This window comes from Chelonia mydas, chromosome 2 (assembly GCF_015237465.2).
Source record: "Chelonia mydas isolate rCheMyd1 chromosome 2, rCheMyd1.pri.v2, whole genome shotgun sequence".
Taxonomy (NCBI): domain Eukaryota; kingdom Metazoa; phylum Chordata; order Testudines; family Cheloniidae; genus Chelonia; species Chelonia mydas.
In genome coordinates, this window is record NC_057850.1 from 199,307,073 (window position 1) to 199,330,060 (window position 22,988).

Genomic DNA, 22,988 nt, shown 5'->3' on the forward strand with positions numbered 1-22,988 from the left:
TCATGAAACCCGCAAGCAGTGTCCACGGTGTCCTGGGGCTCTCTTATCAAACATTCCTTACTAGTAGTGAGTTTCTCCAGAGTAATTTCCTGCTGTGTGCACACGCACATATACACACGCACACACCCCCTTCTACCATTGCACAGCTCTACCATTACACTCACAAGGTTTACAAATAAACATTCTTGGCAGCCTTGTTTTTGGCATTCTGTCCACTACAGAGCCATGTAACAGAGAAGCCTGTAAACATAGCAGGAGTATCTGTGCTTTCCTGATCATACGCAATCATATGCAAGCAGAACATGGCAGACGCAGGAAAGATACTAATACAACAGTGACAGGTATTATGCAGTATCTATTGTCATTGCAGTAAAGGCCTGTTGGCTTTGGGTTATTTTTGCTGTCTTTGAGGACTGAAAACACACCTCCCCGATATAGTCATAGGGAATGGTGAACTGACTAAAACACATTTTCACCCATTAGTCAAACTGAATCTGAAATGAACGTTTTTGAGGTTTGAAAACATTGTTAGCTTTTTCCTTGTCTTTTTTCCACCTAATTTTTGGTTCTCTCTGCATTTCTGGTGGGGATTGATATGTTTATGTATTATTTGCATTACAGGAAGTATCTGGGGGCCTAAAACAAAGATGTACAAGGAAATAGCAAATTAAAGACAGTCCCTGCCGTAGAAAACTCACTGTTTAGGAGACTGGAAGCACAAGAATTAAAAATGAAAACCTATTATTGTGGGTTTTCAAACTCACGTAGTACCCACGTAGTTTAAAAACATCTTCAGTAAGCATCCAAACGTTTCCATTGAACTCACTGGGTTCCCACTGATATCAAGTTTGTTGTATCAAACCCTATGAGAACTTCCAAAGTTTAAGTTTACTCCTCACTACTAGTCACTTAAAAATTATAAAGCTAAAATGAAATTAAAATGTTCTTATGGTCTTCAAGTTTTTGTCTGGCGAGAGATGATCAGTACCAGAAGTGTGTGAGATCTTATCTCTCTATGCTTCCTCTAAATTTTGGAACTGAGGAAAACCAGCAGCCACAGACCCCATGGCTTTGACGGATGAGAGAACTCTATCTGACCTCTGAAAAAATGTTGTCTATTACCCAAGCTATATTGAACAGGTGAAAAATTCTCTAACAACTATTCTGTGAGGTGCTCCTTAATCTACCCAATGGGGTGAAAAGAACAGGAGGACTTGTGGCACCTTAGAGACTAACAAATTTATCTGAGCATAAGCTTTCGTGAGCTACAGCTCACTTCATCGGATGCATGCAGTGGAAAATACAGTGGGGAGATTTTATATACACAAAGAACATGAAACAATGGGTGTTACCATACACACTGTAACGAGAGTGATCAGGTAATGTGAGCCACAAGTACTCCTTTTCTTTTTGCGGATACAGACTAACACAGCCGCTACTCTGAAACCAATGGGGTGAGTTAGCCCCAGTTAGCCTGGCCTTCAGAAAGCGAGCCTAGACTGGAAACCGACACCAACTTTCTCATGGCCACTGGGCTGAACCTTGTTTACTACATTTTAACTCAGTGTTGAACAAATCCTTTGAGTCATAAGTTCCATATCGGAACAATGGAACTATGAAAGAGCCCAAGGGAAAGCTGGCAACAAGCATGGATTTTCATCTCTGTCATGGAGCCCAGAATTCAGACCTCATAATCCCTCGTAGCATCACTTCAGCATATATTGCGACACAGACAAGAGAACTCACTAACATCACTTTCCACCAATAGTGGGTTTTGCAATTGCCCAGCATGCAGTGTGCTGCTTTACTTCTTCGCAGCAGAAATGTTATCCTGCTTCTGATACCAATATCCCCAACAGATAGCAATTAAGAACTCAGGGATATTCTATCTCTCTTTTTCAGATGGGCCTGGAACCCATAGTTGAAAGGGAAGAAGAAAATAAAATGTGCTACAAGGAAATTTTATGAGATCAAAAGTTTTCCACAATAGGTTCTTTAGACTCAGTAGTGTATGACCTAGCTCTCATTTTAATAACCTCTAAACCACATATGTTCAGTCCAGGCTGAATTTAAAACCCGTACCATGTAACCTCAGGCCAACAAACTACATGAAACGAGCCCAAATCAAGAATATTAAATGAGATTCTATAGGAAATTGGCTCAATTTTGACCACATTCTTTATGCATTTAAATCTGTGATTCATTTCTTAAAATTTTATATAAATATTTTAAATATAATGGCTTGTTTAATTTAAGAAAAAACATTTTTAAATCCCTAAGAATCTTGCTATCTTTGACCCATTCATCTGATGCTCATTAACACCTCCCAAAACAATGCACTGAGTGATTCACGATAATAATCTTTGGAAGAAGTTCAACATATCCAAAGAGGAAACTCTTTCAGGGACACTAAGCCCGCAGTTCGTATCTCCACTATACAAAATGGGGAATTTAGAACATAGGCCTGACCCAGTGCATGCAGGTGCTGTGCAAGTTTCCAATTCACAGCTCTGCCGATATACCTCCATATTACCATAACATTCAAATCTCTAACCTCACTTCAGCTGAGACTGCCAATCATTATAAGCCATGCCAAAACTGGAGGTGTTTTTGTGCTGTGATCAAATATGCCCTGGGTACATGACTGAGAACATCAAGCTCCCCTCCATTAGCAAACTTAACCAGAATCTAAATTAGTGTCATGCTACGGTTTTAATATAAACCACTTTTAGAAACTGCACTTGATTACACTTTTGCATTTGTTAGAAACAAAAAAAACACAGTAAATTTCCAACTTTGTAATGTTTAAAACATTCTATAGATTGTCCAAGACCTATAACATCCACTGGAATTTATTTATCATAACAAAGAAAAACATTGTCCTTTAATATTAACCTGAGCCTCTTCCTTATCAATACAACATGCCATTTCCTTTCCTTATGGGAGTTATGTGTGCATGTCAAAGGGAGAATCCCATTGAGTTTAACATCAGCACTGAATGAAAAGGAAATAATGTCCATATATTATTCACCAAAAGCTCTATATCTTCAGTGAGCTTTGTTATTTCCCCAGGGCCACAGCACTGATATGACTTTCATTATCATGAGATTCTGTGCAGAAATGCATGTTTAACTGATTTCTGAATACTTTCAGACACTATATTGTACATTGCAACTGAACCAGTATATTGTATACTGTAATTGAACCAATTATATCTTGATGGGAGGTAAAAAAATTCAGTTCAGAATTACATAATTATTATAATTTAATGCATATTGCAAAAAATATTTGCTGACAAACAGTTTGATGGTGTTTGTGTCACTTTTGTGCTACCTTATTGCACATATTATAAATGAATAAATTTATTAGCCAGAAAGTTCACAGAAACAGGGACTTCCAAGTGAACTCTAGAGAATCTTCACAGAAAGAAAATTATGAATTCACAAACAAAAATAGTAACACCAGAAACCTGATTGCACACTCTGATGTCAAGGAAAGTGTGGCCATTGACTTCAGTGAGTGCAAGATCAGGTCCTCTAAAAACTACAGCATTCTCAATGAGCTGCTCACAACAATTTACAGAACAGGAATCATTCAATGAAATAATCTGGTTCAACAGTAACTCCAAATTCCAAATCACAAGCCGTTTGGGGAAATGTGAAAAAAGAAAAGTTGGCCACAGTTATCAAATAAACCATTTATTGTCAGCCCTAATAATTGCACAGACGTGAGAAACTCAAAGCAGGCTATAGAACCTTCAAGTATGGCACTGTTTGAGGCTAACTCTATTATTTCTATCTAGTCAGAAAAAAACTGGAGCTGGAACGAGAGAAAGGGAAAATACAGAGACACAGGCAGGGAAGAGAAAAAAAAACAAAACCATGTACATAACTTTTTAGGAAAGTGAATTTGATTTCATATATTTATGTTCCTTAATTGCATTTTCCTGACATACAGCCTACGCCTCAGTTATTTTAAGGGAAAGAAGTGAGCTGGCTATTTTGAGCCCTCACATTTATATTATTGGCTATGTGGGATACTGCAGTTAAATAACCAGAGAAAGAAAAAGAAAATAACCTAAGATTCCCCAGGAAGCACACACAACTCTCCAATGGCTAACAGCCAAGTGGAAACCCACTTCTTAACTTAGTTGGAGAATTGTCTACTGAAAATATTTTGAAGCCCTGCTAAATATGTAAATAAAGTTGGTAACAGCACACAGATTTCTCCCTTTGTTTTTCTCCAAAATAAATCAGGAACCTTATGCCCTAGCAGAGTTCTATTTTGTTCACGTGAGTAAGATTCTGTGACAGCAGGATCAGGATCTAAGACTAAGGGTGGAGATTGTTCCCAAAAAACAATCACACTGGCCCCCTTCTGAATTCGGTTTTCTCTGACAGGCACCATCCCTCCATCCATCAAGAATGCACACATTTAAATTCACCATCGGGTTTTACCTAATAGCCAGTACTATATTAAGACAGTTTAAAATAATAACCATTCATGTGGAACTTTGACAAAAGTTTCCTGAAAACTTAGATACAATAAAGCTATTTGTTCTCTATCACCAATAGTTACTTCATTTTTAAAAAATACATTTATCTGATGTAATTATCTTTGATAAATCCATGCTAATTCATACCTACTAAGTAGTGCTTTGCAAAGTGCATATTTAACTTATCCATAAATATCATATCAAACTTTTCTTAATACTGGGCCACACTATGTGATTGATTTTTAAGCAGAACACTTCATTGAAATTAACAGGGAGTTCTATTTATTCATGGATTCCAAGACTAGAAAGGATCATTGTGATCATCTAGTCTGACCACTTCTATAACACAAGCCAAAGAACTTCCCCCAATTCCTAGAGCAGAGGGTAAAATATGACCCATAAATGTTCCTAGACCCACCTTTTCCTAGACCCTCTCTCTGAGCAATCATCACTGTTTTTCAATCACATACACGTAGAAAATAATCATTCAGGCTTTACTGAATGAAATGTACATCGTTTGCAAAATCCTTTAAGATCTTCTGATGAAAGAAGTAAGTATTATTCACTACATCAATACCGAATCAGATTCTTCTCTTGGAAAAACAGAGCAGTCTATAACTTTTTACTAAGTAGCGAGAAAGTAATCAGAGTTCTTCAAAATACATAAATCTATTCTCTACTTTGTACTCATTCATTTCTACTAGCAAGTCACCACCACCACACATTTGATCATTTCTTTGAAATTATATGGGGTGAGAAAGCATCTCAAGGCATGTTTTCTCTCCGGAACCTGCAAATTAATTCACTTTTGCTGCAGAATGTAGAGCAGACATATGCCAGCAGACAAAAAGAAAGGTCTATATTGTTTGATATAGAGTTTTACTGCAGATTAGGTACGAATCAAAAGGGGCTGACACTCGGATAAATCACATATTGGGATCACGCATTAGAGCATGTTAAGTGGAAGCCTGTGTGATAAAGAGCAGAGCTGTTCACTTCAGCTGTGCAAAAATCTAATGATTTTTCCTGGTCTAGGAAAAACGTGACCTGTTGTATCAAACCCACTGTGACTTCAAGATGCTTTTTCACCCAAAAGTGATTTTACATCTGTTTTAGTTCAAAAAAGGGTGTAAATCTATGACTATAAATTTTGAGGACACCTTTAGAAAAGATTTGTACAGTATACATATCTACTGAACGTATGTAAAAGATACAGATTGTCAGAGTTAAGTAAATCTGTATTCCCTACATTATAGCTGTTACTGAGATGTGAGAATTGACCCAATTCTATGAGGTAGCAATACTTTTTGTTGGACATGGTAACAGGCCCAGTACACTATAACAACATCACATTTTTGCTGATTAGCAGGACAAGTTTTCTAAAGACGCAACCTAAGACTCCCTTCTCCACAGAGAGATTGAGTCTAAGCCTAGGAATTCCAAAGAAGCCTGAAACAGAAAGCATCAATGTATAGAAAAAAGGAGGAAGAATAGCAGCTGAAAGTTGGGAAACTTGCAGCATCACTATCACACACACAAAAAGGACATAAAAACTCAAGGGATAAAAAATGTACAAGGGAGATTTCTGCTAAAATGGCAAGAGCTTCCTTCTAGTAAGAAAAAACAACAATAATAAAAAGCAGCGCCACAAATCCACACAACAGCTTAGGTGCCAAGTTTTTAAATGAGAAATTAATGATTCATTCCAAATTAGCAGAGGCATTTTCAATGAGAGAGAATATTCATTAGTAAATTTAATCCACATTATTATACACACACACACACACACACACACACACACTTACACTTCCGTACAGGGGTTAATTTCAAAAGTCAGATAAGAAGTGTACAGAGCTGTCTCCATTCCTGGTTGACAGGCTATTTACTATATAGCTACTGATCCTCCAATCAGTCCCCTGAAGGTCATCTTGATATACCTTATTGCCCAGAATCTCCCTGGGGACCTTATAGTAAGAAAACAGACATTGGGGAGGTAAGGGAGATATGGTTTGGGATGTGTGAGAGATGTTATTAACCCTATTGTACACTGGCTGAGCCACTGGTGGTGTTTCTTTTTCTTCCTGACTCAGCAGTGTCAGAAGGCTCTCAGAGGATTTAAGTCAGCAGCTCATGAACCTTCTCAGTGCAAACAACCAGGAGAAGTAGTAGCAGGAGACAGAGGGAGGAGTTCTCAAGCATGTGTCGTTTAGGTGTTTATGCAGGTCTTGACAAGCACCAACCAGCTATGGGGCAGAGGAGTGCGGGGGGAGGGGGGAAGGATAAGGCCTGAAAGAATATTTTTTCATGCTATATTTCACACACACCTATGATACCATACTTCCTTATTAGAATTATTGTATTGGGCACAACCTTTTTCTATGAATGCTTCATTTGTAATCATTTCACCTGAGTGTCATGGAGGCTTGTGGCTGCTGCTCATAGCGTTGTGATGGGATTCCAGCTCAAACCGGCTCAGTAACGGTGATACAAACTAATGACAGAAAAGGGGAGAGTCCTTATCTCATGCAACTCAGGGTAATTGGACCAAGACTGCGGCCAGGAAGGATGAAGCAGTCTCCCAAAGCTTGGAGGCATGGATGGGGACATAGATGGTCTCCTAACCTGACCATAAACCTATTAGACCCTTATATCCCTCTGCGTGGCCACTAACTCTCCATGCCCCGCATCATGGAGCTGTCCTCCCGCAGGAGAAAGAGGGTGAGCAGGGAAGTAGGAGGAGTGGTGGGAAAGGGTGACATGGGTAGCCATGAGAGTGAGTGGAGATGTGGGGGACAGTGGAATGCATGGAGGGATCTTGGGGCAGATGTACTGGTGCTGTGTGGGAGGGATGCTGGGTGGCTTGAATGGCTCCCCTGCCTTTGGCGCCTGGGGTCTCAAGCACACAGAGGCACCCACACCACAAGGAGATCTTGCTTTGTCAATGGCTCAGCATTGATATCTCAGTGAGCTATTCAAAGGCCAATGGTTCAAGGGGCTGTGCAGCCTCAAGGCTCCCCAACAGGTTTTAGCTACGTCTTGGCCACCTCTCAGCTTGACTCTTGAAAACGTCTCATCCCTCCCCTTCCTCCCTGCCTCTCATCTTGCCCTCTGCAACCCATAACCGCTGATAAAACAATCTTCCTTGCCAACTACTGATGATTTCGCTCCTTTTTTAAACCCCTTCATTAGGCTCCTCTCACCTTGCCACATTCTAGCTTCTCATCCTCACCTTCAGGGATCTGCTTCTCCCAATCCACATTCCAAAAACCCTCTTAGTTCCTTCTCCCACTCTCTCCGTTCACGCTCTTCCATTCTATCAGATATTGCTACAATTTCTTTCCCTGATGTTGTGCCAAACGGCCACTTTGTCTTCATGAAAAATGTCTGTCTTGAAATGTTCCTCTGATAATAGTGTATATTATATGAACCGTGGTGTCTGTCACTTTTAGACTCTAAGCTCATTGCTATACAGGTCAGGTCTATGTTTAGTAAAGTGCTAAGCACACTATTGGTTCTCAGTGTATAATAACACCAAATCCTCTCTTTTTGTTCCATTTCAGCTACAGAGTTGTACCAGTGGTTCTGCTACAGACACAGTGAGTTCCAGTTATCTCTCCCACTCAGTTTCAAAAAAAGAAGCGTACATTTTCCAGGAAGGCTGTAGCCACCTATTAAGTGGACTGTTAACTACTATGGAAAAAGTTCTTTTACACTAGCCAAAGAAGTCCACAGATAAAGCACAGAGAATATCGTGTTGCCAGTAACTTGCCTTACCATTATTTTCCCATTCCTCGGTTAAGACACTGTTACAGAACGACATGAATTGCATGGATTGCATGAAATATAGTTATAATAAAATGACAAACTCAGCCCTTGTACATTCTAATACAAGTCTCATATCTGGAGTAGGGTGCTGATTCAGCTTATCTGCCTTTCCATACCTTTGATGAATGCTGGTCTTCTATCATTTTTCTCCCCTCGCTGGGTATGCCTTACTGTCTTGACACTGTGCAGCTAATCGCCAAACAACGTGCTATTAATCAAGCTTCACTGTGAAGTGTTCCTCGACGGATTTTCTTTAGCACAAGTAGTTACTAGTCACAGGGTTCCTCCCGTGTTATTTTTTTCCCTTGGGTAAGGACTGCCTAACCCCATAAGTACTAACTGGGATGTTTATACCTGCCTGCCAGCTTGTTGCACTAATAATACTGCTGCGTGTTCTCAACTGGGTATATGATGGGTAAGGTATTAGCCAATGCCCTGCATTTTTTTTAAAAGTTATTACTCTTCATGTTCCTCCCCTCTTCTGATTGATTTGGCTCGGTGCCTGTTCAGTAGTAGCATCTATTTAATATCTGAAACAACGTGTACATATTGTCTCTGTAAGCCTTTCTTAACTATCCTCCTCCTGTGATATTTTCCATGCTTGTGTCAATATCTCATTTTATTTGCAAGCCTTCAGAGCCAGAGCATGGGGCAGAGGTGGGAGGGAGAGGAGAGGAAGGAGGACAAACAATATCCAGTCAAGAATCCCAGCTGTTGTGAACACACCCACTTCTCACAAAACAAAATGTGCATGGGCACAGGTGGGTCCCAGCCTCTCGTGCTGGAGCAGTGCCCAAGTGCAGGGTCTGAAGGCAGACTTTCATTGCTGTTTGCTGTTTTTGTTGGACTCTGGCCATTGAAAACATTTGCAGGTGGCTTGGCCATATTTTGACACTTAAATATCTGTGGTTGTGATAAAAATCAGAATATTGCTACAAGATGGTTCTCTATAACCTTTGGGGCCTGCTGCTGCTCCCATTGAAGCCAAAGGAATTTTATTCAGTTGCTCTCTGTAACCGTTCGTGTTCATTTAAGGGCACATTCTCTGGGACAATTCATGTTTAAGGTAAGTACACGCTTTCATTTTGAGGGAAGGAAGGAGCAAACTTTCCTAAAATTTTACACACATATCGGCCCAAACCAAAGCCTGAGATCCAAACACATCTGAGTGGGGTGTTCAAAACCTGCACCAGGATCTTGATCTTAATTTTTTTAAAGGCCCACCAAACTTTGGTCTGCTTGTAATTATGTTTCTAGTTATAGACCATCTCTGACTTTACCATCAGTTGCCTAATATTGAAACCACTGGCTGGTCTGTATTCCTCCAAGATAAGTCCTGACTACAATCCTTACCATATTTAGAACTGATAAAATGAAGATAATGGAACTGACAAGATACGGTCTTTGAATAAATGCAGCAGGCCCCACAGGGAAAGTCTAAACAAAAAGAGACAAACCACAAGGGTGCTCAAGATTCTGGGAAATAGATGACATCCAAAATGCAGCAATTATCTCCTTGGACACACAAGGAAAAAACAAAACCACCTTCAATGAGGGGAGAATGGCGTATTTTGAAGGTTGTGTCACAGGCCTTATTCACACAGAGAACAAAGATGCTGACAAATGTCTCTCAATAAGCATCTCTCGACACAGCCTTCAGCACTCACATATTAATCAATCACATGACAGAATGGTGGGTGGTGGGAATATGGTTGCCAGAGACCTGTTAGCTAGAGATTTCCTCTGGAACACCCCAGCGTGGGATGGTCTTTACCATCACACATTGCTGTATACAGGAGTGAGGGTAGCTGATGACCTGGCCAAAATGGGAAGATCAGAAACTCAGATTGGAATGACAACGGTTAAGGATACTGACCCCCTATCAGCATATTAGCTGAAATACAGAGTTAAAAGATGAAAGATCCTCTGATTGATATCAGAGCATCTTGGAAAATAACATCTGATATCTCGAGACTGCGAATGAGGCACACTGCAGGAATGAAAATCAGTAGAGATGGGACCAAGATATATCCATTCCACAAGATGTGTTGGGAGCAGGCTTTAACATCTGCCCATGATTTTCAAGGTAGTTTTGTAAAGAAAATGAAGTTTTTTAGATTGGACACCTAGTATCAAACTAGGGCTGTCAATCAATTAAAAATATTATTCGCGACTAATCGCACCATTAATTGCACTGTTAAACAATAACAGAATACCATTTATTTAAATATTTTTGGATGTTTTCTACATTTTCAAATATATTGATTTCAATTACAACACAGTATACAGTGCTTATATTTATTTTTGATTACAAGTATTTGTACTGTAAAAAATAAAAAAGAAATAGTATTTTTCAGTTCACCTGACACAAGTACTGTAGTGCAATCTCTTTATCATGAAAGCTCAACCTACAAATGTAGAATTATGTTAAAAAAACTGCATTCAAAAATAAAACTAAAATTTTAAAGCCTGCAAGTCTACTCAGTCCTACTTCTTGTTCAGCCAATTGCTCAGACAAACAAGTTTGTTTACATTTGCAGGAGATAATGCTTTCCGCTTCTTGTTTACAATGTCACCTGAAAGTGAGAACAGGCGTTCTCATGGCACTGTGACAGCCAGTGTCGAAGATATTTATGTACCAGATATGCTAAAGATTCATATGTCCCTTCATGCTTCAACCATCATTCCAGAGGACATGCATCCATGCTGGTTACGGGTTCTGCTCAATAACTATCCAAAGCAATGTAGACCAATGCATGTTCATTTTCATCATCTGAGTCAGTTGCCACCAGCAGAAGGTTGATTTTCTTTTTTGGTGGTTCGGGTTCTCTAGTTTCTGCATCAGAGTGTTGCTCTTTTAAGACATCTGAAAGCATGCTCCACACCTCGTCCCTCTCAGATTTTGGAAGGCACTTCAGATTCTTAAATCTTGCTGTAGCTATCTTTAGAAATCTCACATTGGTACCTTTTTTGCGTTTTGTGAAATCTGCAGTGAAAGTGTTCTTAAAATGAACTTAAAATGAACATGTGCTGGGTCATCATCCGAGACTGCTATAACATGAAATATATGGCAGAATGCAGGTAAAACAGAGCAGGGGACATACAATTCTACCCCAAGGAGTTCAATCACAAATTTAATTAAACACATTATTTTTTTAATGAATGTCATCAGCATGGAAGCACGTCCTCTGGAATGGTGGCCGAAGCATGAAGGGGCATACAAATGTTTAGCATATCTGGCATGTAAATACCTTGCGATGCCGGCTACAAAAGTGCCATGCAAATGTCTGTTCTCACTTTCTGGTGACATTGTAAATAAGAAGAGAGCAGCATTATTTCCTGTAAATGTAAACAAAAACTTGTTTGTCTTAGTGAACTAAAAGTAGGACTGAGTGGACTTGTAGGTTCTAAAAGTTTACAGTTTTGTTTTTGAGTATAGTTATGTAACAAAAAAAATCCACAGCTCTAATCAAAACCTTACAAAGAACCCTGAATGGGCTGCAAAATTCATTCTCAAACTTCATGCCTGATATGATTATCACAAGACAAAACACAAAGCAGCAGCAACAACTTGACAGAATTAAGATATCGGTCATCACATAAGGTCCCCCAATGCAGACATTAGCAACTGATCAGGAAACAGGTCCTTTTAGCCTACATTTCTCAAGCTGATCAAATGGAACCTGAATCCCAACTGTTGCAAACTCAAAACCTAATTGACAGGATCTTGCAAAACCACATGTAATTCTTGGTCATTGTACTTAAACAGTTGCTTGGAAGCCAAGTGCAGTCCAATATGAAACCCCATCGCTGAGCATTAAAAATTCTTTTTCAAATTGGAGTCATGATTACTCCCAGATACATTAAGGTAGAAACTGAATGGATGGAGTTGGAATTGAAACTGTCTTCCCCATGGTGTGGCGAGGGTGTGGGGACTCCTCTGAAGCAGATTGCCTAAGATTTCCACCACCACAGTCATGTTGGGGTAAGTGGATCTATGTTGTCTGAAGACCCTTTAGCCACATCCTGCCAGCCCACAAACTGCCCTATCTAATCCCATAGGCAGAATCACTCTGGAGCACTGCTTTGCAGTACCAAAGAGCATGCTAAATCCTCTTGTGGGATTCCCCAAACCCTGCAGAATGAAACCTTTGGGGCCTTGTGTGCCAGGATTTCACCCTAAAATTTTACTTTTAAGAATCTGCAGGCAGATCAACAATTACTTGAACCACAATCTGGGGCAGTGACTGTCTTCATGTATGTGGACTGCGCCAAGCATATAACAGGCATTATCAAACTACAAAAGATAAACCACAATAATATCTCTCTAATGCTGTTTCATTCTCTGGAACCTCCAGTGGTTTAAATTTTTATAGCTGTCTATCGCTGTTTTTATATGTTGCACAGGTACACAGGACCAAGTTTTCAGATTTGTATGTGCCAAACTGTGCACAGAATTGGCATATACAATGTCTATATGTTTACAAATAGTTAATCTTTTAATCTTAAATTATGGTGACTTCATGTGTAATTAAAGTAAATTTTGTGGATGTATTGCATACGTTTTTGTGCATGCAGTTCTGAAAATTTAGGCACAGACAACACAAAGTTTATGTAAATACAACAACTGTTCATGGTATAAATATAGTCAGCAAAAGACTTTACAAATCACAGTTACATGGGAATAAATATTGGTCTATCATTTAAATTAGGCACCATTTCAAAAAGGTCTTCAGTGCCAAAACTCCATTTACCTTAATATTTCCTAAATTGTCTTTGTACTTTGTCTCTTGGCAGTCCTCAAATAAATACAGCACTCAAAACAGAGAGGACCTGATCCTGCAAGGTGTTGAGTACTCCTGCCATGTGCTGGGCACCCTCTTCTCCCAACTGAGTAAATGGAAACTAAGGGCACTCAGCACTTGGAAGGATGGTCCGGAAATACCACCTGTCTTCCTTCTTCTCAATAGAGTTTTAAGAACAGTTTTGAACTTGGAATTTAACAACATAGAAACAAAAAACTGGAGGGAAAAAAGCAGGAAGTCCATCCAAATACAACAATCTAGTATTACAGAACCAAAGACATTGTCTTTAGAATAGTGGCATGAACTGTGGCTGTTTTTCCACATGCTGTGCATCACATATTATAGGGGTCTCCCCTGAGTGGTGATGGGATCAACACATGTTTATGTATGCCCCTTAAGTATCCAGAGCACAACATATGGGCCAATGCCACAACTGCCAGGGAGAAAAAATAGAAACAAAGGGAACGGACATACCCAATCTGTCGATTTGTGGAAGGTGCTTGTGTTATAACCGAGCTGGACTGTGGAGATGGCATGGCTTGTTGAATCACAACGCTGGTGTCATGGTTTGGCATCCTAGTATTCGTGAGCTGGTGGGTTCCAGGTCCTGCCATTGCTCCTCCGACTGTGTTATGCATCGAGATATTCTGTGAAAGGCAGAGAAGTGGGGGAGAGAAAATGAACATTTTATTTTGTTTCCATGTGCTGTATGCCTAAAATTAGGAATCTGGAAGTGTCAAAAAAAATGAAAAGTTGCTGGCTCCAGGCATACCTCCAGTCAATATATCTTACTCTAACAACTACAAAGAAATGAAAAATATCTATTTACTTTTACAGGACAATACAAATGGAAAATACCTGGAAGTTGACTAATCACTCTTCTGTGGTTCTGACTCGTGATTTATAATGGGGATGTGTAGCACATATTCCTCTGACTGAATAAGATATATATTTTTCCTTTGAAAATTATTTTCACGGTGAGTGCATGGCGCTTTGATTTACTATTCCGGCTGTTCACCGAGAACTAGACCTGCTTAGAATACAAGTGAATCAAGTTTTATGGTCTTAGAGTAACAAACCGTACGTGATATTTCATAAGAAAGCCATTTCTTCTAGATGCAGTAGATGTCCTAGAGCCCAGCAAGGCTGGTGAATAAAAATAACTTTATGAGGGCACTTTCAACCACCAGTCTATGGATTGTTTTGCAAAAGAACGAGCAGTAGCCTACCGCTAATAGGGGGTCACTACACTCTGTTGCTTCATAGAATCATAGAATATCAAGGTTGAAAGGGACCTCAGGAGGTCATCTAGTCCAACCCCCTGCTCAAAGCAGAACCAATCCCCAACTAAATCATCCCAGCCAGGGCTCTGTCAAGCCTGACCTTAAAAACTTCTAAGGAAGGAGATTCCACCACCTCCCTGGGTAACGCATTCCAGTGTTTCACCACCCTCCTAGTGAAAAAGTTTTTTCCTAATATCCAACCTAGACCTCCCACACTGCAACTTTGCTCCTTGTTCTGTCATCTGGTACCACTCAGAACAGTCTAGAGCCATCCTCTTTAGAACCCCATTTCAGGTAGTTGAAAGCAGCTATCAAATCTCTCCTCATTCTTCTCTTCCGTAGACTAAACAATCCCAGTTCCTTCAGCCTCTCCTCGTAAGTCATGTGTTCCAGTCCCCTAATCATTTTTGTTGCCCTCTGCGGGACGTTTTCCAATTTTTCCACATCCTTCTTGTAGTGTGGGGCTCAAAACTGGACACAGTACTCCAGATGAGGCCTCACCAATGTCGAAAAGAGGGGAACGATCACGTCCCTTGATCGGCTGGCAATGCCCCTACTTATACATCCCAAAAGGCCATTGGCCTTCTTGGCAACAACAGCACACTGTTGACTCATATCCAGCTTCTCGTCCACTGTAACCCCTAGGTCCTTTTCTGTAGAACTGCTGCCGAGCCATTCGGTCCCTAGTCTGTAGCGGTGCATGGGATTCTTCCGTCCTAAGTGCAGGACTCTGCACTTGTCCTTGTTGAACCTCATCAGATTTCTTTTGGCCCAATCCTCTAATTTGTCTAGGGCCCTCTGTATCCTATCCCTACCCTCCAGTGTATCTACCTCTCCTCCCAGTTTAGTGTCATCTGCAAACTTGCTGAGGGTGCAATCCACACCATCCTCCAGATCATTTATGAAGATATTGAACAAAAGTGGCCCCAGGACCGACCCTTGGGGCATTAACTTGATACCGGCTGCCAACTAGACATGGAGCCATTGATCACTACCTGTTGAGCCCGACAATCTAGCCAGCTTTCTATCCACCTTATAGTCCATTCATCCAGCCCATACTTCTTTAACTTGCTGGCAAGAATACTGCGGGAGACCGTGTCAAAAGCTTTGCTAAAGTCAAGGAACAACACATCCACTGCTTTCCCCTCATCCACAGAGCCAGTTATCTCATCATAGAAGGCAGTTAGATTAGTCAGGCATGACTTGCCCTTGGTGAATCCATGCTGACTGTTCCTGATCACTTTTCTCTCCTCTAAGTGCTTCAAAATTGATTCCTTGAGGACCTGCTCCATGAGTTTTCCAGGGACTGAGGTGAGGCTGACTGGCCTGTAGCTCCCAGGATCCTCCTTCTTCCCTTTTTTAAAGATGGGCACTACATTAGCCTTTTTCCAGTTGTCCGGGGCCTCCCCCGATCGCCATGAGTTTTCAAAGATAATGAAAACTACATAATGCTTATGTAGGCTGAGTTCATTGCAAACCCCCGGGGTTCATTGCATCCCGCTGTTCCACTCCCCACAATCCCTCTGTGAGCAATCCTCCCACCCTACCATTTTTTCAGGGACTCCATGCAATCACCCCAATATCTCCTTTGCCAGGGGTTGTGTGTGCCAGCATTGCCACCTTCCCCCCAAATGCCAGAGACTCTATATAGCTCCTCTGCCCCCATTTCAAGGCCCTCCTCATTCTCCTCATCAATGGCAGGGGCTCTGTGTACACCCCTACTCTCCCCTCTTCCCTTCTTTCACCTACATCAGAGTTCCCCAATCTTCCCCTATCAGGGGGTCTGTGGGCCCCTATTCCCTCATCCCCCAACAGCAGGGTTTCCCATTCTCCCCCCATGGCAGGGATTCTGGGTGAACTTTTATTATTCTCTTCCCTCCATTTCACCCTTCTCCCCCATTCCATCCTCCCACATAATAGGGACCCCCATTATTGCCCACAGGTCAGGGACTGGGTGCACCCTATGTCCTTCCATTTCCCCCCCGCACCATCAACAAATAAGTTATTCAGGGTGTCAACATGTTAAATTCTGTTGGGAGGATGAGCAGAAGTACTGTTATGCTGGTTACCATCAACCAATTGTTTGAGCTATAGATAATTGCAGAGGTGCTTGAAGCTGTGGCTGTGCTAATCAAATAGCAGGGACTTCAGACATATGTCTGCACTGAATTAGACACCCGCAGGTGGCCCGTGCTAGCTGACTTGGGCTTGCAAGGCTAGGGCTAAGGGGCTGTTTAACTGCGGTGTAGATATTTGGGTGCAGGCTGGAGCCCAGGCTCTGGGACGCTGTGAGGTGGGAGGGTCCCAGAGCTCAGGCTGCAATCTAAGCCCGAATGTCTATGCTGCAATTAAACCGCCCCTTAGCCTGAGCCCTGTGATCCCTAGTCAGCTGGCACAGGCCAGCCGCAGGTATCTAATTGCAGTATAGACATACCCCAGGTGTCCAACATTTCCCCCCCTTTCAGTTTTCCAATTTTCCCCAAAATGTCCATTGATATCGAGAAGATATCCTAAAATTTTGGAATTGATTGGATGTGGCATTCAAAAGTTATCACACAACAGACAGACCAATGCTGTTGAGCGTAAGGTTTCTGGAAGCTCGGCCAACTAATGCATGTGTGTGTGCATCATTCAATAAGAGGTATGAAAATAAATCCCCTTATTACCCTTTTCTCCCAGCTAGAATCAAATAGTACTATTTATCTTCTATGATGACTACAATACTCAAGATTCAAAACTAAAGCTGGGTTTCTAGCACAATTCTGCCTTGACCCAGTTTTGGTAGGGGAACAACATCAAAATAAAATATCAAATAATAATAATATGCTAATATCCAGCTTGCTGTGAGATCATGTCAAGCCATACTGAGCAAGTAGCAGTACTGGAAGGGAAACAGGACTGGAATGTTGGAAATTAAGGTGCAACAGAGACAGCAAGGTAAGCAAAGTAAAACACAAAAACACCTGGTAACACCAGACATAGCTAGTGAGGAGCAAGAAAACAGCTTTACTGGGATCTCTGGAGGAAGGTTTTTGGAAGCTGCTTTGACAGGAAAGGCAACAAAGAGTTTATGATGGTCAAAGGTGATGGTGATGTCACTGATAGTTTGCTAGTTACAAAAAAAAACCTAGCCAGGAGAAAGTAAATCCCAGTGCCTATGCTGCGCTTCAAAGTCCTTTTGCAGCCAGAGGGGTTTCCTGCATGGCCCATGAAGTGAATGACGTAACGTGGTATTTTTGGTGTTGTATCTATCACTCTCCACCTCGCCCAGATTTCCGAACCCTGACTGCACAATCTGACAGGAATCCAGAGAGACATCAGGCCACCTGGCCTGAATTCTAAACTGTATTCATTTCAGGCCTGATCCCAAGCCCACCAAAGTAAATGGAAAGACACATATTCACTCATTAAGCTTCTGACCAAGACCAGAGCCAAATGGATTTCTTGTGTCCGTGCAGTGAAACCCTAACTATCAGCAATGAATAACTGTAAATGTTAATAATAAAATAAAATAATAATAATACAAGAAAAATATTCTGTTCATATCAATGACCAGACAAGTTAGAGATGCACGCTGCACATCTAGAACTTGTTTAATCTTTCCTCCTAAACCCCAACCATCCAGCCCCCTTTATTTGTTGCTCTTCGCTGAAATATCTGCAGTTTGCCAATAATATTCTGGTAATGATTAATCATGTTTAATATAGCACTAAGCACTGCCTGGGGACCAACCAGCATTGGGGCTCCATTGTGCTAGGTACTGTACAGACACACAGTAGTACCTCAGCCCCAACGTGCAGAGAGCTGAAAGATATTCCAGGAGTAGTGGCACAGGACTGTTCCTTTCCCGCCAAAGGCATCATGCCTCTCTATCCATAGTCCAAAACTACATTGACCTTTTTTGTTGCCATATCATACTGAAAAATCACATCTAATTGGCTGCCCACTGTCATGACTGAGTCTCTTTCAGCATTTCCAGCTCCCAGGATTTCTCCGTGGATTCATTTTTCACCAGTAAACAGTATTTGCTTGAATTTTTCTGAGCTGAATTTCAATTAACTTTCTGCCAGTGTTTCTAATTTCTCCAGGTCTCTCTGCTTTATTTCAGTCCTCGTTAGTGCAACTCCATCCAATTTAGTATCATCTGCAAGTTTTACTAACATGCCATTTATTTGCTGTTCTAGATCATTAGGATGTTACATAAGACCACACCTAACACAGATCCCTGTTCTCTTTGTGGAGTCTGACAAATATTTTGCTCAAAGTAGAGAGGTCTGGTGCTTTACAGAGCAGAAAGGAGGTATGGCATTCCTACCCTGTGGATCTAAGAAGGAGCCACAGAGAAAATAAACATAATCCACACAGGATGAGGCCCCTCTGTCATGCCACACAGCCTCTTCTTGTCATTGGCAGCATGACTCCTCTCCCTGCACATACTTCCTGTCCAGAAGGGGCTACTTGCACGAAGCAGCAACATACATCCCCACACAGATCTCTGAGGTTCAGTCAACCTCTGCTCACTAGACTGTTGTTACTGACCTGTGAAGGGGTCTGCTCCCCACAAGTGCTGCTAGTGGGGTCTGGTGAGGTTCTCACAAGTGACCTGTCTTGGCACCTCCAGTTGATAGCCACTCTGACCCTGCAGTGATCTGTCCCCTTCTGTGACTCAGGCCTCCGGTTGGCCACAAGTTGTGTCCAACCCTTCTCGGGTATGTAGAGCCTAACAAATGCTAGTTCCATTGCCCAGCAGGGGCTTCAAGCTTCACCCGGTCAAAGTCCCAGAGTGAGGACTCTCTGGGATATGGGGTCTCTATAGTCCTGAGTCTTTAGTATCAGGGATTGGCTTTTTGTCTCCAGCCCCGTCACAGGGTGGGCAGGGGAACTCAGGCCCACCTTCTCCTCTGGTTTCCAAACCAGGGCCCAATGATAGGCGGCTGAGTCCTGCTCCCTGGGGTGATATGCGGCTGCCTCCCTGGATCACTTCCTACCAGCCTCCCCACGCAAAAGGGGAAAGCAAACATGGGTAAACAAAATAAATCAAAGAAGTCTTCACCCTTGCAAATGCCCAAGATCCTTTTCCCTGCAAGGGCCCCAGCAACTGGGCCATCCACAGTGCTCCTTTTGCAGAGCTTCTCACCTCCACCAGCTGCCCACAAGTGAACTCCTTTTAAGCTCCTCCTCCAGCCTAAGTATGCACGGCAGGTGTGGCAGAGTTGCTTGGACTCAGAGCAGGGGGGAGAGCAGTGGAGATGCTTTCTCTTCCATGCGTCTACCCCACTTTTTCCCATTCCACTCATGTACGGCTTTGGGATGTATAGTTTGGGAACCCATAAATATGCAAAGGGAAACAGGCCAACTCGCAAAGAGTACTATATCACACACGGGGAAAAGACACGTACTGATCCTGTAATGAGCCCCACACATGCAGACCCCTGTGCCTGTGCAGATCCCTGTTGACTTCACTTCTGGTCTGCAAGGGCAGAGCTCACTGCAGGACTGGGGTCAGAGTTTCTGTTCCTTTATTCAATGTTTTCATTTTCTTCTACTTGTCTCACACGCTCCCTGAGATACTGACGCTTTGAGTTACAATGTGTATGACAAGCCTTGATTGCACACTCGATATTATAACTGTAATTGTTAGCCTACAAGCATAAACTTGTGATGCAGTCTGAAAATTATAATTATTTAAAATAAATATTTCATATTGTCAGTGAGGTGTCAAAGACAGGTAAAATGCATGAGGGATGAAAAACTAAAATACCTGTGGGAACATCCAATGAATTAATCCCTGTGAGTAATGCAAGTGCTCTCGTCAGGTGTGATCTGTACCTAGGTACCAACTGACAAAAAAGAAAGCCTGAGATTTCCCAATGAAATGTTAAACTTGGCATGACTTACATTTACAAGTAGAGAGTTTTGCAACCTAAGAATTATTTGCATCTGTATGATGGTTATGAATTTACAGAGCAGTCAAAATGTGTTTGCATCAATGCTGAGCCCTGAACCGGATCCAAAATAGATCTGAACTGCTCCAAAAAAAAAGTTTAATAGGTTTCATTTAAATGCAGACACTATTTCAAGGGATTGCAGGCCCTCATAGCAAGGAAAAAAATTCTAACAGCAGCAGCGAGTAAAGCAGAGAAATCCCAAACTAATGATTATATCATTATTTGGTTGTGTTGGTCTCCAGTTATATTTTCTTTTAAGAAATTCTACATGCTTTTCAATCAGGATGGCCAGAGGATTGTGCCTGTATCACTGCCACCACATTTCTGAGAGAAGATAGCTGAGGTGATGAGATTCCCTTCAGAAGCCATCGCCCCTAGAGCTGGATGGAAAATGGTATTCCTGTCCTGTGAAAACTTTCAAGATTTCAAAAATCTTCCCATTTCACATTGGGATGAAATTGAGACCTTTGATGAAGTTTTTTGACCCAAAAAAAAAAAAAAAAACAGAGAGAGAGAGACCACCTAGCATAGCCAATAGCCTGCTGACTAAGGCACTCACCTGAGATGTGGGAGACCTAACAAATGGGCTATTGGCTGTTCTCTCACACCAGTAATTCCATCCTTGTCCTGAGAAACCTTTCCCAATAAAAAACTGTTTTGTCAAAAATTTCCCGACCAGCTCGAATTGGCACTATTCCAGATCATCCAGCAGAGGACATTTTTGAGCTATGTTATTATTAATCATTTTATTATACATGTGCGTTCCCACCAGGCATCAGGAATGGGCACTGGAGAGATACAGAAAAAGGCGGTCTCTGTCCTGAAGAGCTACAGAGGATTTATTTTCTCCAGGGGCTAAATACAGTGCCTCGGTCAAAATTCCTAGTCACTGCTCAACAAAGAGGAGAGACACTAGGACTGGGAACAGAAAATCTAGGTCTCCCTTCTTTCCTGGGTAACAGTGCAAAGCCTTTACAGTAGACCCCTGGGCCAGGTGCACTCCATTGAATATTTAATATTATTTAGCCTTTAAATATGTTGCCTGATCTATAGATTATATATACACTTGATGCACAAGGAGATGTATAAACATAACATTCCTTTAAAGCTAATAGGAATTCCCTCTCCCCTACAACAGGATGATAGACCACTGAGTCAGACTGATTTGGGGCTAAATACAGTGTTCTCCCTTTCTTATGTTCCCAAGAGACATTCCCCAAGTCCCCAAGACATTTTTCTCCCATGTTCAACGGCTTGTCTGATAGATAACTCTTTTCTTCTAGAGGCAGAAGTCTCTAGGGGTCTCTTTTCCATGGTCTAGCGGACAGGTGTACATATCACATCCCAAACACCACTAGTGGACATCCTAGTGGTAGTTAAAGGAGAGAAACAAGCAATTCAATAGTCACAGGAGATAAACTACCCTTTCCTTTCTTAATAGTACCTCCTCTGGTGAGACTGCCAATAAGCAGCCAACTGATGTCATTTGCAATAAGGATACCTGTCCATTAGCACACAGAACACAGAATATGGATTCATTCTTTATTGGCTACTAAGCGCCCATTAGATGACATTGATTTTCACTCATTGCTCACCACTTCTGGACCTGGAGTTTGGACCACAGGCTTGCTCTGTGTCCACTTACTATTCCCTTGAGCTACCAAGTCTTCAAGACATTTTTTAGTAAGTATAGCACATACCAGCATACACAAATGGGCAACAAATCATGTAGGAGTTTCCTGTTTAAAATGAGCTTTTCTGCAGTGGTTGAAGAATCACTCTTTGGTAAAGGGGACTCCCACATATAATCTAGACCAACTGCATACAACATATGGGTATTTTGCAAAATATTTTATAATCATTAAAGTGAATAGGTCTTTTGCCATTAACATTACTGGAAGCAGAATCTGGCTCATTGCAACTTTGTATGTTTCTTTAATAAATGTATCATGTACATATATATATTTTTCAAAACAGAAAATATCAAGTTATTAAGGTTGCTAAGTGTAACTCAAGTGAAAAATGTATCATTGAGCATATCCATTAATACAATAAATTTAAAAAACCATTAAAATTATGGAAATCACAAGCTAAAATAAGGTTACATAGACAATTGTGATACCAAGTTTAATGCCCACACATACCATTAAGGAGAAATATTCTAAGTTGTCACACACACACACACACACACACACCGCAAACACTCTTAACTCTCTGATAATATTCTTCTAGCCTATTTTACACACAGAAATTTTCAAACCATTAACTTATTGAGATTAAATGAGAGCGGTGTGTGTGCTTTCCTCAGAATAAGCCTTATAATGGAGTTCTCAACACAACCTTAACTGCGCGCGCACACACACACACACACACACACACTTCTGCATGAAGAGATGGATTAGAACTCCGGAACCACTATCCTTGAATGAGACCTGCTTAGAATACAACTAAGGATCTCTCTCAGAAACTTGGAGGCCACTGTCAACTAAAATTATAGAGCAACTACGGTAATTTAATAGCAATGTATTTCACCAAAGTGCTTATAGCCTTATGCAACCAGAGATCAAAATCACTAACTTGATGTTAATTCTCTCTCTCTCTCTGGACTGGGAAGGAAGGTCTTTTAAAATCC

General features: G+C 41.3%; 1 protein-coding gene across 7 annotated transcripts in view; it reads right to left on the bottom strand.

The window, feature by feature from the left end:
• The window catches only part of CREB5 (cAMP responsive element binding protein 5), a 350,247-nt gene that overhangs the window by 219,759 nt on the left and 107,500 nt on the right, over window positions 1-22,988 (bottom strand). For all 7 annotated transcript variants that reach the window (XM_043541011.1, XM_007053642.4, XM_037890496.2 and 4 more), the window contains one exon: window positions 13,600-13,772. In XM_043541011.1, the coding sequence (XP_043396946.1) occupies window positions 13,600-13,772 (173 nt within the window). The remainder of the gene's footprint in view (window positions 1-13,599; window positions 13,773-22,988) is intronic.